The sequence below is a fragment of the Kogia breviceps genome, chromosome 5 (genome assembly GCF_026419965.1).
Source record: "Kogia breviceps isolate mKogBre1 chromosome 5, mKogBre1 haplotype 1, whole genome shotgun sequence".
NCBI lineage: Eukaryota > Metazoa > Chordata > Mammalia > Artiodactyla > Physeteridae > Kogia > Kogia breviceps.
The window spans coordinates 147,670,437-147,692,852 of NC_081314.1; the positions used below are offsets into that span (position 1 = coordinate 147,670,437).

The 22,416-nt window shown below is 56.0% G+C and overlaps 1 protein-coding gene across 4 annotated transcripts in view; it reads left to right on the forward strand.

The window, feature by feature from the left end:
• The window catches only part of AGPAT3 (1-acylglycerol-3-phosphate O-acyltransferase 3), a 95,889-nt gene that overhangs the window by 68,014 nt on the left and 5,459 nt on the right, over positions 1-22,416 (forward strand). For all 4 annotated transcript variants that reach the window (XR_010840884.1, XM_067035214.1, XM_059064805.2 and 1 more), the window contains 7 exons: positions 483-709; positions 9,288-9,457; positions 10,015-10,176; positions 11,095-11,248; positions 11,744-11,846; positions 15,763-15,838; positions 21,630-21,828. Coding sequence is in view for 3 of the 4 variants with exons in the window: in XM_067035214.1 (XP_066891315.1) it covers positions 532-709; positions 9,288-9,457; positions 10,015-10,176; positions 11,095-11,248; positions 11,744-11,846; positions 15,763-15,838; positions 21,630-21,828 (1,042 nt within the window). In the remaining variant the exon portion in view is untranslated. The remainder of the gene's footprint in view (positions 1-482; positions 710-9,287; positions 9,458-10,014; positions 10,177-11,094; positions 11,249-11,743; positions 11,847-15,762; positions 15,839-21,629; positions 21,829-22,416) is intronic.

Consider the following 22,416-nt stretch of genomic DNA (forward strand, 5'->3'; position numbering starts at 1 on the left):
AAAGCCTCTCAGCTCAAGAAGGGTGCAGCAGCTTGGGAGTTAAAAGACAGTAGTTGAAATGTTTTTATAGAGGTTGAGTGTGCAGTTTTGACCTTTTAAGTAAGATGCTAAAAAAAGAAAAGAAAAATCAACCATCATGCCTTTACCTAGAGATACTCACTGTTAATATTTGTGTGCATTTCTTCTAGTCTCTTCTTTCTTCCTTCCTCTTACACATGTGCGTATACGCTGTGTGGTGTGTGTGTCGTGTGTGTGTGCGGTGTGTGTGCACGTGTGTGTATGTTGTGGGTGCCGCCTGCGTGCAGGATGTGTCCGCACCCCCGTCCGTACGTCGCTCTCGGCAGGGAAGGGCCTGAGGACGCCGCGGGGAGCAGCTGCAGACCTGGGCCCTGGCCTGGGCGCCGCGGACCCCTCCTCCGCCCGCAGCCCCTCCGCCGTGGGGTCCCTGGCGCCCCCCCTGACCGCCGGCCCCGTCTCTGCAGGACGGCCGCTCTCAGTGAAGGGCCCTGCACTCGCTACTGAGCTGTGGCCATGGGCCTGCTCGCCCTCCTGAAGACCCAGTTCGTCGTGCACCTCCTCATCGGCTTCGTCTTCGTGGTTAGCGGGCTGATCATCAACGCCGTCCAGCTCTGCACTCTGGTCCTCTGGCCCCTGAACAAGCAGCTGTACCGCCGGCTGAACTGCCGTCTTGCGTACTCGCTCTGGAGCCGTGAGTACCACCCGCGTGTGCGCGGCGGGGGTCGGGGGGCCGCGGACAGTCCGGACGGCGACCTTTCAGCTGCACGATCCCGGGCGAACCGGTGCAGGGCCCCTGGGGGTGCACGCCTGGGCTGGTGAGACAGGACGCGGTGGGCTGGCTCCCGCTCCCCGGCAGGAGCTGGGGGCGCTGCTCCTGGCCAGTAGATGTAGGGCGGGCGGGGTTTGGCCCGAGCTCTTCACTGGGCTGAACCACGTGGCGCCCCAACCCCTGAGCCTCTGGACCCACAGGGGTGGCAGTTCCACGTGGTCTCACTCGGGACTCTGGATATTTGAAAACGAGCAATGATAGAGTCAGTTCACCGTGACCAAGCCCTGATAGCTGCTGCCGGTACGTGGCCAGTCTTGGGTCACCAGACCCCCAGTCACCCTAGCACCAGAGTACAGTGGAGCTACCCTCGGGGGGCCTGTCATCACGTGTAAACGTTGCGGTATCTCTCTGCGAAAGGCAAGGACTCTCACCCGTCTCTTAATTAAATGTATGTGTTTAGGCACGTGCAGCTGTTACCGATACGCCCTTGTGATGTGTGTGTGCATTTGTATGGATAGAATCAGTCTCCACCCACCCGCCGGACAGAGACTTCGAAGCTGCTGACGGGGGGGGCGTGGGGGGCCGCTCGCCCTGCAGGTTGGGGTCACGGGACACATCTTTGGGCGGCAGTTTGCCGGTAGCGATGGACAACTTAAACAGTTCTATTTTTCGACCTAAATATTCCACCAAATAAGAGTAACCTAGAAAGATATCTGCAACGGTACATATGTGTGCAGATGTTCTCATGTCACCACTTTTATATTAACACAAGACTAATATAAAAATGAGCAGCCTGAATGCCCACTGATGGAAGCTAACTGTGGTGTGTCCCCTGGATGGAATCCCACACGGCCACTAAGAACAACAGGGAGAGTCTCTCTTTCCTGATAGAGAACCACGTTCAAGATACGTTTTTAAGTGAAAGCGGAAGCTATAAAACAAAGCACAGAGGGTGCTTTGCATTTATTTACTTTTAAAAGACACGCGTGTGACGCGTCTGCACTTGGGTGTGGCCACCCCTGCTTAGAGAAAGCTGAAGGGTGAACAGAAAACGTAGCTACCCCGGGAGTGAAGGAAGGCGGGGACTCGTGTTTATTTCATACTGCGTGCTGTTTACCCTTCTTAGCGTAAGAACACGTTTCTTCGACAACGAAGAGAAAATAATACACATGTTACTTCCTATGGGAAGTGGTGAGTGAGTCTGTGTGCCTGTCTCTGTGACCCCTCCCAGTGCAGGAGCAGGAAGAGGGCAGCTAGGCAGGCCGTGGGAGTGTCCACGCCCAGGTGTATGTGCCCCCCACAAGGGCCAGCAGCCCCCGCCTGTGCTTCCAGCCATAAACAGTTTAAACTGCAATAAATAAATAGCATAAACTGCGATAGTTTCAGTTCCCAGGTGGTTTTTTCCTAAATAAAAGGCCATCTTTGCGTGTGTGTGTGTGTGTGTGTGTGTGTGAGAGAAGCAGAATTAGAAATCCTATCACATAGGACATACAGGTGAGTTATTTACGAGTATCACCATGGGAGATGAGTCCATACCTAAAGGGCAAATGCCAACTAGATGAAAATCATAGACTCCACCTCCGGCAGCATTCTGAAGTTAAAACACTACAAAACAGCCAAACTCTGGATAAAGCCAGCTTTTTAATGCATTGCTGTGTTCATAGTAAGTAAAGGGAGTCCCTCAGCCCCGCCCCCGCCCCTTCACAGAAGAGGGCACTAAGATGGGGCGTCAGCACTGCTTCCCAGGGGCCCTCGCCTCAGGAGCTGCAGGAGAGGGGCTGAATCTAAACCAGGATCCTGAGGGTTCGCTGAAGTGAGCAGGTTGGCAGTGCCCATGGGGTCAGCAGAGGCAAATGGAAATGTGCTCTCAGGGGAGTGTCTCTGATTCAGGCCTGAAGAATCACACAGATTGAGACAAATCATATATGAGCTCAGAGTCAAGGAACAACAAACGTACAACAACAGAGTTAGACAGAAGACTACCCGAAGTCACCAGATTGGAAAAAGAAAACAAAACAACAGTAGAACTTCTATGAATAAAAATTGTAATTATAACATTTTTTAAAGTAATAGCTTAGTGAATGAATGTTACATCAGATTAGATACAGCTAATGAGAGAGTGAGTGAACTGGACATTACTATGAAGAAATCATCCTGATTGCAGTAGAAAGAGAAGATGAAAAATATAAAATAGGAGTTAAAAGTTGGAAGGGGAGAGTGAAAGTCTATGAAACAGGTCTTGGACTCCTGTACCCGAGGAAAGAATAAGCAGAAGCACCGTTGGAGGAAATGATGGCTGAGAATTTTCCCGAACGGATGAAAAACAAGATTCTGTAGCTCTAGGAAGCAAATGTATACGAAGCAGGGTGTATAAACAGAAATTCACACTTAGACCCATCACAGAGAAATCACAAACCACCAGAGACAAAAAGAAGATGTTAAAAACGCTCAGAACAGAAAGCTAGAACACCTACAAAGATTGACAGACTCCCAGCTGACTCGGCAGAACATATGTAATCAGAGCCAGAGGCAGTGGGCTGTCTCCAGCTTCAGCCTAGAACTCTACATCCAGCAAAGTGACCTTGCAGGAATGAGAATGAGATAAAACAGCCTGAGGGGAACAAAAAGTGAGCATATCGTCACCTGAAATTTTTTAAAAGAATATTCTTTAGTAAGAACCAAAGCCATCAAAAAAAGTAGGGTCTGAGTTACCAGAAAGACTGGTGGACTGAGAAGTTGGCAAGTAGGTAAATCTAAACAGTCATATAAAATAACAACGATGGCCCAGCCCGCGTGGCTGAGAGCGGACAGGCCCGGCGGCAGGCAGTCTGTCAATCAGGAGTGGGGACAAAAGTTAGGACTCCATCATTCTCGTATTTGTCAGGAAGACAGCAGAGATCTTTCCTTAAGACTTTGTTAACTAAGTTTAGGGTAGAAAACAGAAATCAAACATAACTTCTAAACTATTTGAAAAAGATGGATTAAAAAAGCAAAGACAAATTCATCTTTTAAGGCAAGAAAGTATAAAAAAGCATAAAAATAAGAAACCTTGAGGTAGAAGTTAAGATTTATGTAAAATCCCCCAATATTTGGAAGGAACACAGGTGCCCACTGAACCCACGTGCTGTGAGAGTTTCCCCCAGGACCCGGTGAATTTGGGGGAGCTTCTCCACTTGTTTATTTCTTAAATACACGAACAGGAGTCCTTCCCGGATTTGAGCTGGTGAAACCTTTCCCCGATTCCGTGGGCATGTGGGGTGAGCGAGAGTCACACAAATGTGTAGACCAGCGGTCCCCAGCCTTTCTGGCACCAGAGACCGGTTTCGTGGACGACAGTTTTTCCGCGGACGGAGGGCGGTAATGCAAGCGATGGGGTTCGCTAGCAGGCCAGCCGCTCACCTCCTGCTGTGTGGCCTGGTTCCTAACAGGCCAAGGACGGGTACCGGTTTGCGGCCCGGGTGTTGGGGACCCCTGGTGTAGACGACCCTGAACCACTGCTTTATTTTCAACTCTGCGAGCAGCCCTGTGTTCGTCCTGTGATGCCAGGTGTCTTTTGCTGTCCCCCCGAGCCCAGGGTGACTCTGTCGTCCTCAGGCCCGAGGAGTCTTCGTGCTGTATTAAGGGCACGGATGTGGAACCAGACAGCCTGGCTGGGGCCCTGGCTCCCTGCTGACCTCAGCCAAGGTTCTAACCCTTCCCGTCTGTGAAATAGAGACGGTACCTCTCAGCCGGACCATCAAGATTAAATTAACGCATCGAGTGTGCGTGCAGCGCCGCTCAATAAACGATTACTATGAGTAGGCAAGTTTGAATTTTTCAAAAAATCATTCGTTGGAATGTGCAGAGCATGGCTTGCTCGTGTGTGTAAGGGCAAGCGTATGTTTGAATGAAGGAAATCACAAAAAGAGTCCTCATTCAAAATAGTCTCCAGATTGACCGTGAGCAGATCCACGGCGTCAGCCCTGGCCGCGTACGTAGCCATCCGCGATCCGTGATCTACGAGAGACTGATGTGTCTGGAAATGGGCCGAGCAGCCCAGCGGGCCGTGCTGGCAGCTGGCGGCACAGAGCTGCCTCGACGCGCCGCTTTCCTGCAGGCAACCCTCCGCCGGGCCCACTCCGCGGGCGGGGGGGCAAAATGCCTGCAGGGGCTGCCTGTGTTGTCTTCAGTTCATTCCTGCTCACCAGCCCCACCTGGGCCAGGCCTCTCGCGCCGGACCAGAAATGCCCAGGTCCCAAGGGCTGCCACGGGAGGGTGTGCGGCCAGGGGGAGGCACCCCGCCCGCACCCCACGCGCGCCTTCTCCCCTGCAGCCGGGCTGCCGGCCGGAGCTCCCGCCCACAGAAGCCTGCCGGGTAGCGAGGAGGCCGCGTACCCGTGCCGGCCGCCCAGGGCTGAGCGCACCGTCCCGTGCGGTGGTCCTCGTGTGCCTGGACGGTGCCGCGGGGCCGCAGCTCCGGCGTCCTTTCCGCCTGTGAGTGGCCAGCGGACGTGGTCCGTGCCCCGCGGGTGGCAGCTCTGAGCCGGCGCTGTGGTGGCCGGCAGCGTGATTTGCCGCTCATCCTGGGAGGCGGTCGTGGAAACCGGGGGCCTGTAGATGCGGCGTCAGTGCCCACGTGAGTGAGGCACGTGTCGTCAGGCCTAAGTGAAGAAATGACTTTGAAAGGTAGCTTTTTTAGAAAATTCCGTGTCTGGGGGGGTCTTAGACTCGCTTTGTCCAGGGCTTCCTCCATCACACATGCGGACGCGGGAGGGCCGGGCTCACTGGGGTCCTGAGCACCCCCTGCGGGCTCTGCATCCCCCCCGGAGGGCGGCTGAGGCCCCTGCTCCTTGGACGAGGGGCCCGCGGGTCGGGGCAGCTCACCCAGGCCGCCACCCTCCCTGCCGGGTGATCTTTACGTCAGTGGGTTGAGGCTGTATTGATTCCTCTCAGACTTGTGGTGAGAAAGCATCGCAGGATTTCCCCATCAAAGAGGTGGCCGCGCCTCAGCGTTCACTGCAGCATCGTTCGCAGTAGCCGAGATGTGGAAACAACGTCAGTGTCCATCAGCAGACGAACGGACGGGCAAAATGTGGTCTGTACGTACAAGAGAATATTATTCAGCCTTTGGAAAGGAAATCCTGCCGTATGTGACAACATGGGTGAACTCGGAGGACAAGATGTGGAGGAGCCAGTCACAGAAGGACAAACTGCACTTGTCCTTCTTATATGAGGGGCCTAATGTAATCGAGCTCAAGGAAGCAGAGGAGAGAACAGGGGCTGCTGGGGGCTGGGGGAGGGGAAGGGGCGAGTGCTGTCAGATGGGTGTGCGGCGTCAGTTACGCACGGTGAGTCAGTTCTAGAGCCCCGCAGTTACCAGTACTGTACTGTCCACTTAGAATCTGTGAGGAGGGTAGGCCCCAAGTTAAATGTCCTCACTACAGGCTTCCCTGGCGGCACAGCGGTTAGGAATCCGCCTGCCAGCTCAGGGGACACGGGTTCGAGCCCTGGTCCGGGAAGATCCCACGTGCCTCGGAGCAACTGAGCCCGTGCGCCACAGCTCCTGGGCCTGCGCTCTAGAGCCCGCGAGCCGCAACTGCTGAGCCCGTGAACCACAGCTACTGAAGCCCGCGCACCTACAGCCCGTGCTCCGCAGCAAGAGAAGCCACCGCGATGAGGAGCCCGCGCACCGCGACAAAGAGTAGCCCCCGCCCGCCGCAGCTAGAGAAAGCCCGCGCGCAGCAACGAAGACCCAACGCAGCCAGAAATAAATAAATAAAATAAATGTCCTCACTACAGTAATGAATAAACCCTTCCTTGTTCCCAAGGAAATTGCTTCAGAAGCAACGGTCTCAGCCACAGGCTCTTACTTGACCAGCTAACACGTGGAGGTTTGCCCAGGCCTCCATCATCGAGCAAGAAGCAGGAACAGGCCATCGCCAAGCTGCACGCGGGTCCGTCTCAGCCCTGGTCCCCACCGCCCGGGTGGGGTGTTCAGCGGGCCCCCAGCAGCTTCCTGTGCTTCCAGATGGACAGGTCAGCCGAACCTTGGGCCTCTTTATTTCTTTTTTCTTTTAATGTTTATTTATTGGGCTGTGCCGGGTCTTAGTAGTGGCACGGGGGACCTAGTTCCCTGACCAGGGATCGCAGCCGGGCCCCCTGCATTGGGGGTGCAGAGCCTTAGCGGCTGGAGCGCCGGGCAAGTCCCTGTTTCCTTCTGCTCTGTAATTCTTAAACAGCTACCGGGGGTGAAATTCACCCGCTTAAAGCCTGCAGCCCGGCGGTTTTAGTGTATTCAGGGAGTCACGTGCCCGTCAGCACAGTCTAATCTGTGCCGTCGCTCTTCTACCTCCTGTCTCGGTGGCTTTGCCTCTCCTGCACGTTTCACGCAGATGGAACCGCGCAGCGTGTGGTCGTGTCTGACTCCGTTCACTCAGAGCTCAGCGTTTCCAAGGCTCGTCCACACCGCAGCGCGCGTGAGGCCCACGTGCCCGCGTCACCGAAAGACGTCACCCCGTACGGATATGCGCTGTCTGTTCCTGCGTCAGCTGACGCACGTTTGGGTGGTTTCCCCTTTGTGGCTTTGTGAATAACGCTGCCGTGATCATCCGCGTTCAGGTTTTTGCACGGACATCTGTCCTCGTTTCTCTTGGGATCTGCCTAGAGGTGGAATTGCTGGCTCCTCTGGTTACTCTGTCTGGAGCATAGTTTCCCAGCGCGGCTGTGCCTTTTGCACCCCCACCAGCAGAGTCGGGGTCCTAGGCACCCTGTCCTCACCGGCACTTGCTATTTGTTGTCTGTCGTCCCGGTGAGTGTGGCCTGGCTGCCTCGCCGTGGCTCTGGCCTGCACTTTCCCGATGCCTGGTGACACCGAGCGTCTACCCGTGCGCTTGCCGGCCGTCTGTAAATCACCTTTGGAGAAGGTCCGTTCAGGGCCTCCTGTCTTTGCGTTCCTCGGGTCTTTATTCGTGCCTTGAACGCTGGCTGGAAGTCGCCGGGCGGACAGGTTCATCCCAGAGGGGCACTTTGCCTCTGTTGACCTGGCCTGCGTCCCCTCCGGGCCCTCTCTGGTCCCGTGATGAAGCTTATGGCCGCGTGTCCTGGAGCTGACCTCTTTATGGCCCCTCCTCTGACCGCCCCGAGGGTAGGCGGGACCGCGGTTAGTGGTTCCAGAATGTTCAGGTATTAATGACCTGAGAGTCGGCCTTCCGTCCACTCCCCGTCCTGTGTAGAAAAGGCAGTTGAGACGCCAGCACGTGGGGTGGAGCCGTGTGTCCCCCCACGTCCACCTGGGCTGGTGGGGACACTAAGCGGAGGGAGAAACCAGGCCCCGTGCCGAGTCCCATCCAGTCCCCCACCGCCCTGTGAGGAAGCCACTACTGTCTCCTGTCGACGGGGAAACCGAGGCCCAGGCAGTCAGGCTCAGAGCCACTGTCTAAGCGCTGGGCTGTCCTGCCCCATCAGCCTTCCCTGGCCTCCCTCCCCGAGGGCCGGTCTCCGGAAGACCGATGGCTTGGTGTCCAGCAGACGAAGGACGGGCTGTCTGGTGGGCGCCCTGAGCCTGGGAGCCATGCTTCCGGGTCCGAGGCCACCGTCCTCGGGCGCCTGGCCGTGGTGGGTGTGATGCTGGCTGGCTGTGGGCCTGCAGCCTCTCCTTCCTGCTCCTCTGGGGGTGGGATGTGTGCTATCCCGTCAGTCCACAGCTCCCGTGAGAACTGCAGTCGGACATGACGATAAAGGTATCCACCTAAACTCTTGTAACGAGTAATGTGGGTGAGAGTAACAGTGCTTAACGTATATAAACTGAGGACCCCTCTGCAGCCCGATGAGGACCCCAGTTTATTTGTCTGTTTCTGTGGGTTTTGGTTTTGTTTTTTTTTCTGTGCCTTTAAGCTTCCCCTGAGACTTCCCACAGAGCCCCGGGCTCAGCGTGTTGGGCTGACATTGGAACTCCACCACTTTTTATCTGTGCTTTGGGAATAATCATAGCACTGACTCAAGCCGCCGGAGAAGTAGATGACGTAACGTACGTAGCTTACATAGTAGAGCGCGTGGTGTACTGTCGGTATTCAATAACTTGTACTTGTTGATAATAATAGTAATGTAATGCTGATGGTGTATTCTTCTCTTAATAAGCGAATGCTTTGCTCACCATGCCATCCTATGGGACATTTGCTTTTTGAGAACAGTGAAGATCTGACTTTCAAGAAAAAAATATTTTAAATGAAGTCCTTTAGATACGCTGGTCAGAAAAACGTCCACCTAAAACGGGTTCTCTCCTCCATCTCTTCTGCTTTCATTTGACTCCTCCCCTGACTTTTGCTTAGAGAAGCATGATTAGAATTTTAGAAAACTTAATTTTAAACATACACACAAACCATCGAAACTCACTTCTAGCGGAGAATCCCGGTCGGGCTGAGACCGTATGAGCCCCGCCCGGAGCAGGGAGCGGGCGGGGAGGGCCCGGGGCCGGAGCGCGGCGGGCTGCAGCTGGCCGACGCCTCTCCCTGTGTGTCCTCAGAGCTGGTCATGCTTCTGGAGTGGTGGTCGCGCACGGAGTGCACCCTCTTCACCGACCGGGCCACCGTGGACCGCTTGGGGAAGGAGCACGCGGTCATCATCCTCAACCACAACTTCGAGATCGACTTCCTCTGCGGGTGGACCATGTGCGAGCGCTTTGGCGTGCTGGGGGTGAGCGATGCGGGGCTCCTGGCAGGGCGTGGGCTGCGAGACGCGGGGCTCGCGGGATTGCGGGAGGGCGGGCTGAGTGCCGCGAGGTCCCGGGGAGGTGCTGGCACGGCTCCCTGGGGTCAGGCCTTCCCTCTGGTTTAGCCCCTGGTCCCCCCGGGCTAGGAGTCCAAGCACGGCTGAGCGCGGCCGCCCCAGGGCTTGCTCACGAGACCGGGTGCTACTGCGTTTCCTCTCAAATCCTTCCTCCGCCCGTTGGCTCAGCTGCCTCCGACGAGGCGGGATGAGGGGTCCCCTGCGGCGGAAGCGCAGTGCGTGGTGGCCCTGGCGTCTTCCTCAGGGAGCCCCGGGCCTGGCGGCCGGCGCAACCTCTACGTCCTTGGCTCCCGTCCTGCCCGCCTGCCCGCGGTTTCCCATCTGGTGGCGCCTGCACTCTGGGTCCATATGCTGATCTAGAGCGTCGCACCCAGAGGCAGGGACTCCCGAGGACAGCCAGTCCTGGGGGCGGCCCGCGGGGACCCTGTGGTCCTGACGTGCCAGCTGCTCTGCCCTCCCCCCAGAGCTCCAAAGTCCTGGCCAAAAGGGAGCTGCTTTACGTGCCCCTCATCGGCTGGACGTGGTACTTCCTGGAGATCGTGTTCTGCAAACGGAAATGGGAGGAAGACCGGGACGCCGTCATCAAAGGGCTGAGGCGCCTGGCTGGCTACCCCGAATACGTGTGGGTGAGTGAGGGCTGAAGCCACACGGACTGCGTCGTCCTGAGTCTCCGGGGCGCAGCCTGAGTTCTTAGTGGTGAGCCGGCAAGAGCCTCCGAGCACCAGGGAAGCTGCCTGAGGAGGGCCGGGGCCCCGCCCCTCTGAGCCTGCAGGCTTGGGAACCCCTCTTGGACCACCTGCTTCCACCTGCCCCAGGCGGGACCCACCACGCCGGGGGCACCGCCGCCCCGCACACCCGGCCCCACTCAGGGGAGAGCCTGCTCGGCTGAGCCGGGGCTCCCTGGAGATGTTCGCGGGCCGTGTGCCCGGCGCCCAGGCTGTGCTGCCGAGTCAGGGCTCAGGACCAGCCCTCGTGAGCTCTGGTTCTGTGGGTCGACGTGGACCTCAGTTGCTAGAAGGTTGGCGCTGCACTTAAAACAGCCACCCTTCGAGGGCAGGCCAGGGCCCTGGGGTGGGGCTCTGGTGGTCCCTTCTGAGCCCCTGGGTGGAGTTTGACGGGCAGCCCTCTGAAAGGATCAGCATCGATGGGTTTGCACACCAGCTCTGGTCTCTGACGGCAGTTCCTTGAGAACTGGCTCCTTACTTATTTGGCGTTTGTAACTCATCAAGGCAAAGGGATAGAAGACTTGCTTTCCACTTGCCACCGGAAGGCTGCTGCCTAGGGACAGCTCGCCTCACTGTCTCCGGGAAGTGTCTTTTCATTCCCCGAGAACAGGTGCAGGGCTGTCGCTGCCTGTGAAGGAGTTGTGTGCGGAGTGTGATTGCGGCATCTCTGGTCATGCCCCGCTCTGGTCGCTGGGGGGCGTCATTTCCACAAGGCTTTGCCGCCAGGCGGGGGCGCGTGCACGGGCGATGAGGAGCCTGTCCGGCTGCAGTCCCGGTCGCCAGCACCGCACTGACCTCCGTCCCCTGTCTGTGTCTCAGTTCCTCCTGTACTGCGAGGGCACGCGCTTCACGGAGAAGAAGCACCGGGTCAGCATGGAGGTGGCCGCCTCCAAAGGGCTGCCCGCCCTCAAGTACCACCTGCTGCCTCGGACCAAGGGCTTCACCACCGCGGTGCAGTGCCTCCGTGGGACAGGTAAGAGCCACCCGCTGGGACCGTCTCCAGCCCGGGCTCCGAGCCAAGCAAGACGTGAAATCAGTGATGTGCCAAAGACCAGATCAGTGAGTTCCGTGTAAAATACAGGATGCCTGAGGCGTTAAAGGGGGAACTGAGTACTCGGATTTACATGTTGTAAGATTCCCGTGTCATTTTTTGAGGTGATAAAATACTAGTTAATGGAAAACAACTAAAATGATAATTAAAAAGGTATATAACTGAAAACCTTATACAGGAAAAAATGTGTATCCAATTAACCCAAAAGGCAGGCAAGATGAAAGGGACAAAGGACAGGATGGATAGGAAACGGTAGCTTTAAACACAAACGTGTCAGTGAGTACAGTAGATGTGAATCAACTAAATGCCCCAATAAGAGATGGGAACTGGCAAAAGGGGCGGTCCAGGTAAAGAGCCGCGGGGGCCCTGCTGCGGGACGTCAGCTGGCTCCTGTCACCCTCTGCCCCCTCCCCGCAGTCACGGCTGTCTACGACGTCACACTGAACTTCCGAGGAAACAAGAACCCGTCTTTGCTGGGGATCCTCTATGGGAAGAAGTACGAGGCAGACATGTGTGTGAGGTGAGCAGACAGGTGCCCACAGGGGCGGGGCCGGCAGGTGGGTGGGACTGGGGCCGGCTCCTCCCACCTCCTGGCCGCCTCCCCGCGGCGCCCCCGCCCCCCCCCCCCCCCCCCCCGTGGAGGTGGCCGGCATTCCACCCTCCAGGGCATGGCACACGGTGGGGACAGTACAGAGCAAAGGAGTGGGTGCGACTTACAGGAGGAATGTTCCAGAAGTTCCAAGGGAGGCGTGGCCCCTCCCACTGGAGGGAGCAGAGGCTTTTTGGAGGAGGTTTCTGAGCTAAAACTTGGACAGCAAGTAGGACTTTCATAGACGGGAGAAGGACACGCTGTCCCCGTCCGGATGGGACGCACACGTGTCCCCCTTTTCATGGTGTACAGCCACGCAGACCACCTGGGAGAGGAGGTGGGGTCAGGGCCACGTGCTGGGCTTCGGGCTCGTGGCTGCCTGGTCTGACCTGGGAGGTTCCACCCAGCCAGCCTCTACCCCACTGGCTCAGAGGCAGCCCCTCCCGAACTGGTTAACGCAGGGCAGCTCAGGATGGCCGCCGCCGGACCCCCCGAGGATCCCCCGGAGGCGAAACTCAGCCCCAGAAGGGGCCCCATATGGCCCTTAAATGTCCCCAGGTTATCAGAAACTATTCCCCTTGGTCTGTGCAGTGAGCGTGTATTGCGTGTCTGCTGTATGCACAGGAAGGGGGTAGAGGGGTCAGAGAGAAGGGAGCTTCTGAAAGGGTTCACTGCTGCAGAGGCAGAGACGCGCTCGGCGGGCGGGGGAGCTCCCAGGGCCCACCCCACGCCCCGCCCTGGGGCCCGCGATGCAGAAACGTGGAGGTCGCTGTGTCTCTCCGCCAAGCTCCGACGCTCCGTGTTCCTCTGCCTCGTGAAGAGAAGATAATCCACCCCGAAGTCTTTTCACCTTAAAGCACAGCCTGGGGGCTGCTCTGTTCGTTAAGCGGTGTTCTGACCTGATTCCAGCTCCAGGCCTAATTCCAGGCAGGCCTTCCAGGTCCATGTGTTGTCTGGACCGTCCTGTTTGAACTCGCCGGTCTCCTGTCTCACGCACATGTGCCCAGAAAGGCAGGGCGTTCCTGTGTGTGTAAAGCGCACACAGCCCCGTCTCTGTGTCAGCTCCACGCCGGCCATTGGCCACCACCGACTTGGCGCCCGTCCTGGTCAGCCTGACCCAAGGAGGCTCTGACCGGCCCTCTTCGTGTTAGTCTTGAGAGCTTGAGCCAGGACAAGTTTTTTTTTAAAAAAAATACCACTCAGTTCTCCTGCCCCAGTGTAGGAAGTTTCCAGGAATAATTTTGTGAAGATAAACTGGAAGCTGGGTGGCTCTTTGCCTCTGACGTTCACAGAGGACTAGCTCAAAGTCGCTGTAGGGTCTCTTCTTCCATCCTGGGATCAAGGGAGAGCCCAGGACCCTTGCCCTTAGCTCTCTAGAACCCCTGACCGGGGGCTGACCACTGGCGGCCAACAGGGAACGGGCGATTTTTCTGGGGCCCCGGATGGCCCCGGTCATCTCCACGGGAGCCCTGAGGCAGATCCTGCTCTTGTCCGTGGGTAGGAGGGCTCTGGCAGCCTTAGCCGCCCGAGATCAGAGCTGGTAGGTGGCAGGGCTGGGGGAGCCCGCCTGGTCCAGCTGCAGGCCGACGCCCACACCGCCCTCCGGGCTCTACCCGCCGCTCCACGTGGGCGCTCGGCTCCAGCTGGAGAGGAGTGGCGCTTTCATCTGCTTATTTTCCCCTTTGTTGCAGAAGACGTGAGGCTGTATTTCACCCAATCATATCTTAATGAATATATTCTTAGAATTTCTAAAAGTTTACCAAACTTACTGTTTTCTATTACCAAACGGGTGTCTTGAGGAAAAGCAATATCCCAGTGAGTCCAAAACATACCTGTAATCAAAGAAGACAAGGTTCCCGTGACCCAGTGGAGTTATATGCCTCATTTCCCCGGGGGCCTGAGACTGGGCATGGCCAGGGCCTTGGGGATGGTGACGTGAGGCTCTCCTGTGTCCGTGCTGGCAGTTGGGGCCAGCGCCCTCAAAGTGGAGTCAACTCCAGAGTTGTATTTATGTGTTTTACCTCATCACTTAAAATTCTTATTTTATATATTTTGTCCTGCATGTAACACGTACACGAGAACCTGTATGTGGTAATGTGAGATCAGGGGAGGACAGTCACATGACTTTGACACTTTTGGCCGTCATGCCTCTGCGGACAGACCCCTTCCAACTTCCTTTCCTTCCTGAGACGGCACCCGCGGCAAATCCCTCGAGCGCTACTTCTCACCGTGTACTCCTGGAGGTCCCCAGCACCTTTCGGGTCCACAGAGTTAAACCGTTTTGTTTACTAGGAGGTTCTAGGTCTTCTCTCCTCTGAGCGTACAGCGGAGTCTCCCAGAGGCTGCGTGACACGTGGCCCAGCATCGCTCAGATGTCTGGTTGTGTGTGTGCTTGTGAAACTGGGAAGTTTTACAAGATGGATGGTAAAGATGGATCCGTATAACCCACAAAAACCAAAATTCTCAACTTTTAGAGACAAGAAGGTAGGGCTTTGGGCTTTTTCGTGGTGCAGTGGTTAAGAATCCAACCTGCCAGTGCAGGGGACTTGGGTTCGAGCCCTAGTCCGGGAAGATCCCATACACCACGGAGCAACTAAGCCCCTGCGCCACAACTACTGAGCCTGCGTGCTGCAACTACTGAAGCCCACACAACTAGAGCCCGTGCTCCACAACAAGAGAAGCCACCGTAACGAAAAGCCTGTGCACCACAACTACAGAGCCTGCGCTCTAGAGCCCACGTGCCACAACTACTGAGCCCATGCGCCACAACTACTGAGCCTGCGCTCTAGCCCGCGAGCCACAACTGCTGAGCCCGCGTGCCACAACTACTGAGCCTGCACTCTAGAGCCCGCGTGCCACAACTACTGAAGCCCGCGTGCCTAGAGCCCGTGCTCCGCAACAAGAGAAGCCACCGCAATGAAAAGCACCACACCAAAGAGTAGCCCCCGCTCGCCGCAACTAGAGAAAGCCCACGCGCAGCAACGAAGACCCAACGCAGCCGAAAATAAATAAATAAAAATAAATCTATTTAAAAAAACCCCCAAAACCCCAAAAGGTTGAGATCCCTAAACACATGGAGATTTGCCTCTGGCCGTGGGCTTTTCTCCTGGCTCTGCTCTCACTCTGGGCCCTCTGAGGTGGGCAGCCAGCCCCCGCGATGACCGCGGACCCTTGTTAAATTACTGCTGCTCACACGTGCGCTCAGCGGCCCCTCGTGGCGATCCCGAGGTACTACAGTTGCCGTAGAAAGCGTTCCTTGCTCTGCTGGTGTTACCGGGCAGACACCTCCCCTCGTGGCGCTGGTAATTCAGCTGATGATAGGGCTTGTACAGAAGTCAGGGTCGTCATTGAAGCCAGCCGTTTGTTCATTGAGATTAAAGTTTCGAAATCTCTAGTGCTTTTCATATTTGAAGCAAATGGATTTCATTTGTGAAACACAAACTCTTCTTTGCCTCATAAAAGACACTCTCAGCCATGGTCACTCCCAAAGAACAAACTATTAAGAAAGACCAAAACTGCTTAACGAACGGTCCGTCTTCCCAGTGGAGCCGGGGGCGCAGTCTTCCCAGCTGACCGCTCCTGGGGGTCCCCGGGCGAGGCTTCGGCGCTCCCGGGCCCACGAAGCATCTCCCGGCCCCCCCGTGGTTCCCTGCACTCCCACCGGGCATGGGGGGATGCCCGAGAAGTTACTTCGATGTGTGTGTGTGTTTAGAAATTGAGAGAGTCAGATTTGAATAGAAAAGGCAGGGCTGACAGGTAACCCTGATGCGTGATGATTTATTTTTCCCCTTCTCAGTTTGATGTCATCTGGTAATTCACTTTGCTTTCAATCTTCTTAATAAAACAGGAGATTTCCTCTGGAAGAGATCCCGCTGGATGAAAAGGAAGCGGCTCAGTGGCTTCATAAACTGTACCAGGAGAAGGTAAAGGCGCTCAGCTCTCTCCACACCCACCCTCTTCTCGGGCTCTCACGAAGAGGTTTCAAAGGGGCAGCTAACAGGGCAGGCAGGTAGCACGTTGGCTTCCTCTGGAGACGAGAGTGCTATGCCACTCTCAAATTCCTCTTTCCAACCCTCTTCCTCGCCTTTCATTTGTCCTAACTTTTGAGGAACTAACAGACTAGAGAAAAGTGTAATGGATATATCATAATGCTTGTATAACCACTGGCAATAACATTTTATCACATTTGTTTCATTTTTCCATGTAAAAGAAATCAGACATATAACACGCATTATGTATGTGTGTGTGTGTGTGTGTGTGTGTGTGTGTGTATCGGATTTAATAGGTAAGGCACAGTATAGATGATGTGACAGGCCTCTTACAATGACCCCACCTGGTCCCTCCTCCATCCCCCCAACATGCCTCACCCCCGCCTTTACACTGTGTGTATAAAGTTTATACACACAAACAAACAGGACACTAGGTTATCAGCTTCAGCAGTAGGGGAGGCTTGGAGAATCAGAAAATCCTTCTAGTATAAAACACATATCCTTTTAGATGCATTGACAAGTGCTGAAGAAAGTAAGGGAAATCGCTAGGGAGTAAAAGAGGAGGTGGGCTGAACTCCAGGTGGGCAGGCTGTGAGCCGAAGCCCGAGGAGTTTGCCGGCCCACCCATCCTGAAGGCTTGAGTTTTAATGCCTACATGGAAGCAGAGAACAAAGATTTGACCTCGCTTGGGGCTGGAAGTTGGAACTGAAGACCCTATCGAGGCTGGGGCCCTCTGGGAGTTTTGCCCTGGAAAAGGTAACTTTTAGACTGGAAAAGGTAACTCTGCCGGCATAGGAAGTGACTGTGAAGGTGCCTTTCCCCCTTGGTCCCTGGTAATTCCTAATCACAACACTGTCCTCAGACAGGTGCAGGGATTGCAGTTATGCTAACAGCGTAGCTCAGGGAGAACTACGCCAAAATATCAGCATAAAAAGTGGTTCTAGGTGAACCTCTCTAGAGTCCCTGAGAAAAGCACATGTAAAACTAGAAGAACACGACTCCAAACCGAAGCTGCCCGAGATTCCTTCAGAAAAATTCTGCTGGAGGTGCGCACTCATAACCAAAATCCATGATGGGCAAGTGCAACAGACATACAGAAAAGTTAAACCCTCCCGAAACTTCAGCTCATGGAACTACCAGGCAGACTCAAAAATCAGTATGTTTGAAATGATTAAGCGAAAAAGAAGGGATTGAAAACAAAAGAACAAGACCTATTAAAAAATGAGACAGATTTGCGGGCCTTCCCTGGTGGCGCAGTGGTTGAGCGTCCGCCTGCCGACGCAGGGGACGCGGGTTCGAGCCCCGGTCCGGGAGGATCCCACGTGCCGCGGAGCGCTGGGCCCGTGAGCCGTGGCCGCTGAGCCTGCGTGTCCGGAGCCTGTGCTCCGCAACGGGAGAGGCCACGACAGTGAGAGGCCCGCGTACCGCAAAAAACAAAAAGAGGGACAGATTTGAGAAAACCAAGTACAATGTATAGGCATGAGAAATCGACTAACTGACAGCAAACTCTTAGTTAACAGATCCGGCTGAAGAGACAATTAGTAAGCTGGCAGGTTTTGAGGATGTTACTCAGGATGCAGCACAGAGGAAGTGAAAATGTAAAAAGGAAGTTTAAAAGATCCAGAGGGTAAACAGAGGTTCAGAATGTAACGATTAGAAAGTCCAGAGGAGAAGGTGGGAAAAATGATGCAGAGCAGTTGTCAGGGAAACCGTAAAACTTCTAGAAATGATGAACGTGGGTTTCGTCAGCTTCAAGAAACCCAAGTCTGGAATAGGAGAGATGAAAAGGACGTATATAATGTACATATACGTGTGTACACATATGCACACATATATTATATTATATTATACAAACATACACAAGACAGAGTAAACCCAGAGAGAGAACAAAGAAAATTAAAATAGCATACATTATTTAAGCACCAAGCAAAGCTACAAAGGAGTGAATCTACCGCACCAAAAGCTTTTCTTTAAAAATATTAATAAAATAGAAAGCCTTGGGCAAGGCTGACCAACTATAAAAAGAGTGCCAGCATTCATGGAAATAAAAACGGTGACACCACCAAAGAGCAAGGAGTGAAAACAGTATGAGAGCAATATGGCAACTTTATGCTCCTACATTTGGAAACTTGGATGAAATGTGTGATTTCCAAGAACAATAAAACTCTCCAGAAGAAAAAGAAGCCTAAACAGAAAGGACTAGAGACGGTGTGTGCACGAGGCCGCAAAGGAGAATGCATCTCTGGATCAGGGTCAAGTTTTCAAAGTTAGAAGGGACTTCCCTGGCGGTCCAGTGGTTAAGAATCCACCTTCCAATGCAGGGGACGTGGGTTCGATGCCTACTCGGGGGACTAAGATCCCACATACCGCGGGGCAGCTAAGCCCGGGTGCTGCAACTACTGAGCCCACGGCGCTCTGGAGCACACGCGCCACAACTAGAGAGAAGCCTGCGCGCCACTACGAAAGATCCCGCGTGTCACAGCTAAGACCCGACGCAGCCAAATAAATCAATAAATATTTTTTTCAAAAGTTTGAAACTCTTACAGAGAGTGACATTTGCATGCAACAGTATTTGTTTAGCAGGAAATGAGAAATAACCTAAGAGTGCGTTATTAGGAAATAGATACATTATGTATGTGTATTCATTTAACTGTGACTCAGTTAAAATGAATGAACTGTATATTATCCATCTAAATGAGTCTTGAGAAAGTAGGTGTGAGAAAAAGCAGATTGCAGTAGGCGTGCAGCGTGATGCTATTCACGGAAAAATCACAAAGCGCGGGCGCAGTACCGTGCGTCGTCGTAGAGGTACCTGAGCACAGGAGTGCAGGTGTTACGTTAAGCCCTTCCTGGGGATGGAGACCAGCAGCTGAAGTGTGATGTGGCTCCTGGCGGGGAGGGGGCCACAGGCCTTGTCTTCATCTCTCAGGGTTCCTTTCTAAAACAACCTGATGCAGATACAGCAAGTGACGGGTTTTGACACAACTGATTGATTTGGGTATTTTCTATTGTTTGCTATGTTTCTCCATAATATGGAAACATATACATTTTTTATCGCTTTTCATGTCACTTATATTGTAATTTGCATCAGGGACCGCACTGTGTGTCACGTTCTCCCATTTATTCTGTTTTTAGTGACCGTTGTTTGTTACGTCTGTCAGCGTTGACATAGATTGAATTCACCCCTTGAGATGCCGTGCTCCACCATGTGTTTCCCATGGGACGACGGCCCGTTTCGGCTAGTCGGCTTCCTGCCTGTGAACATTTATGAGCTATTTATGAACTCTCTGCTGGTCCCCGTGCGGCGGAGCGCGTGTGGGAGCGTTTCTGCCAGATGTTAACGCCGTGGCTGGCGATAGGAGGCTCTGGTCCCTTGTGAAATGTCTCTAAGTTGTGCTTCAAAGAGCCTGCCCGTTATGTCCCCAGCCAAGCATGAGAAGCCCTTTCCCCCCGTCCTGTGAGTAGGGGGTCTGCACCGCCTTCGGCCCCATTGCCCCCTGCCAGGGAATACACAGACGCTGAAGCAGCCAAACTGGGTGCTTTGGTCCCGCTGTAACTCACGTGTTTCCGGAGACACCGACGCCTCTGGTCACTTACCAGTGAGCTCCGGTCGTAACGTGGAAACAGACCTCGGTGTCACCAAAGGGCCTTGAAGGTCATTCCAGACAGTCTCCCCGTTTTGCAGATGTGGGAACTAAGGTCCTGAGAAGGAGGTGACTGTCCTGTGGGTGGAAGTGTCCCCAGGTCTCCCGGCCTCTGCCCCGCCCCCCGCCGCCACGCTCCCCCACGCTTGCTGCGCTGACCAGGCGGGGGGCGGTGAAGGAAAGGGGCCTGTAACGACAGAGGCCCTGGGGCCCCCGAGGGATGGGGCGAGGGAGGGACTGGAAAACGGCGAGGCAGGCTGGAGATGTTGGTGGTTTAGGTGGGGTCAGTTTCTCTAAAGTTCCACAATACGCACGTTCAACAGAGGTTAGAAAGAGGAAAGGGGAGGTTGGTCAAGCAAGGCGTCAGGGTTAGGAGAAAGGACGTGATGTCTGAGTGACACAGCAGCAGTGTGTGTGGCAGGCCCCTCCCCAGCAGAACGGGTGATCTCCCCCTGGTCTAACCCCACCTGCACCTGCGAGCAGGACACCTGCTCCTGGAGTTGAGTGCCTGGCTGGAGGTGGCCGGGTTGGCCTCTGGACCCTGCTCTGCGCCCTCCCAGAGTGGCGGGGCCCAGGAAGGGGGGTCAGGGGCATCTGGAGAGACGTGGGGAAGCAGGAGCAGGCCTGTTGGGGCGCGGGGTGCTGTCTGCCCGTGGGAGGGGCGGCGACGGGGGAAGCCTTGGGTGCGTGTGGAATTACTGACAGGTCAGGACGGGACAGAGGCGACCACCCCTGCCTGGAGGCCCACCGCACGGGGAGGACAGCCAGGCGTGGGTGCCGATGGCACGCAGGGTGAGATTGTACATGAGCGTCTGCATTACGGTCACGTGCGCGTGCGTGCGTGTGCGTGTGTTTTATTCAGGTGATCAAAAGGCCTGTCGCAAACTTGCTGCAAATCTGCAGCCACAGTGGACTCTCCTGCGGGGCTAGGTCCTGCCTTCTTGTCTCTGGGTGGCCTCTGGGCCCGGTCCACCTGACCTGTGAGCTCGCCGAGAGCCCCGGGGCGCCCCTGCTTCCCTCCGACAGGCGCTCTGGGGGCAGATGGAGGCGTGGCCCGTGTGCAGGGGGCAGGGGGTCAGAGCGGAGCTGGCCGGGCGAGCGGGCGCCGAGCCACTCTGGGGCTGCACGGGGGAGGGCCTTGTGGTGGGGCTCGTGCGGTCGCCCGGAGGCGTACACACGGGCATGAGGGCCGCAGTGGCTCCTGAGCTCACAGGACGCGCGGTGCCTGCCCCGTGCCCCGTCGCTCGGCAGGGGCGGTTGGTGCCTGACCACGAGCTGGGAGAGGCTGCGCGGCCGGGTATTTGTTAATCCCCCTGTGCCCCGTTTTTACGTGATACACAGCACAGCTGTGGAACGCTCAATGCAGAAAATGAAATAGAAAAAAAAACGAGGACAGGTGAGATTTACTCCCCCGGGGGATGAAGATCGCGTGGGTGTGCATCTTTCGAGACTCCGTCCTAGACAAACACACAGGCGTACATATTTTTACCTAAGTGGAAGTATGTGGCACTAACTTCTTTCAGAAAGCACACTACGGTGAGTGTATCTCCTTGCGGGCACGCGGCGTGTCGTGGCTGCAGAGGGACCCGTGTCCGCATCGCAGTCTCTCAGGCAGCCGGTGCTCGGTGTTTAGCGGGTGTCCCGTTTCCTCTGTCCTCCCATCACTGGCCACCAGGACACGGAGGAAGGAGAGGTTACATCGCTTTCTGTGGGTGACGCAGCCAGTGGGGGGTGAGGCCAGGCCGCTGGACTCCCGGCAGGCGGTGGCCGCCGCCCCCGCCCTGGAGCTGTCACAGGGGACAGCGGGGGGCCGGCCGACACCAGTCCTGGGTGTTGAAGGTGCGTGTCGTGCGCCAGGCACGGGCTGATACTTTTCCTGGGAAAGTTGCCCTGTCGAAGGGTTTGTCTTTTTCAAGCTTTTGGTACAAGCCACCAAGGTTTTCCACGAAGGTCATGCCAACTTCATCTCCCAGCCGCAGCCTGCACGGCCCGTGCACTTTATTTATAGGTTCAGTCACTTGTCACTGTGGGGTTATAACAGTGGCACGCGAAGAGGCCACTCTCCTGGTTGACTGTTTCAGGACGCGCTGCAGGAGATGTATAACCAGGAAGGCGTGTTTCCGGGGGAGCAGTTCAAACCCGCCCGACGGCCGTGGACACTCCTGAACTTCCTCTTCTGGGCCACACTTCTCCTGTCTCCTCTCTTCAGTTTTGTCTTAGGCGTCTTTGCCAGTGGATCTCCCCTCCTGATCCTGACGTTCCTGGGGTTTGTCGGGGCAGGTAATGAACGGGCAGGACGGCGCGGCTTGAGGTTGGGAGTCTAACGTGTGCCGGCCGCGGCGCCCAGGCCTGGAGATGGTCGCCTGGGAGCCAGGATGCAGCCCGAGCCTTGCCGGCCTCGGAGAGCTGCTCTGGCCACTGAGCCACAGGGCCGTGAAGGCCACAGCCAGATTCCAGGGCCATCTGTCCGGAGAGCTGGCCGGCCATCTGCCCGCCTGGCATCTTGTTCTGAGAGCTGTGTGGGGAGGGCCCGGGCCACCGGTTGGCGCTCGGGCAGTTAGGGGCGTGGGCTGCTGCGATGGGCTGAGGTTCCCAGGACGCTTTCGAGGCCCTGCAGCCCTTGGTGCCCTGCTGGGCACCCGGTCTGTCGGGCGGCTGGCTGGGCACCACGGCCCTCAGCCCCGGCTGAGAGGTGCACCCCGCAGCGGGCGCACACTTCCCCGGGCTGGTGGAGGGGCAGAGCTGGCCGCCGCCTGGGCCGGGCTGAGGGGCAGGTGCAGGGAGGGGCGGGGGAGGGGAGAAGGCCGGCCTGCCCCGCCCCCCCCCCGCCCCCCCCGCCCCCCCGCCGCAAGTCTGAGGCCGAAGGCC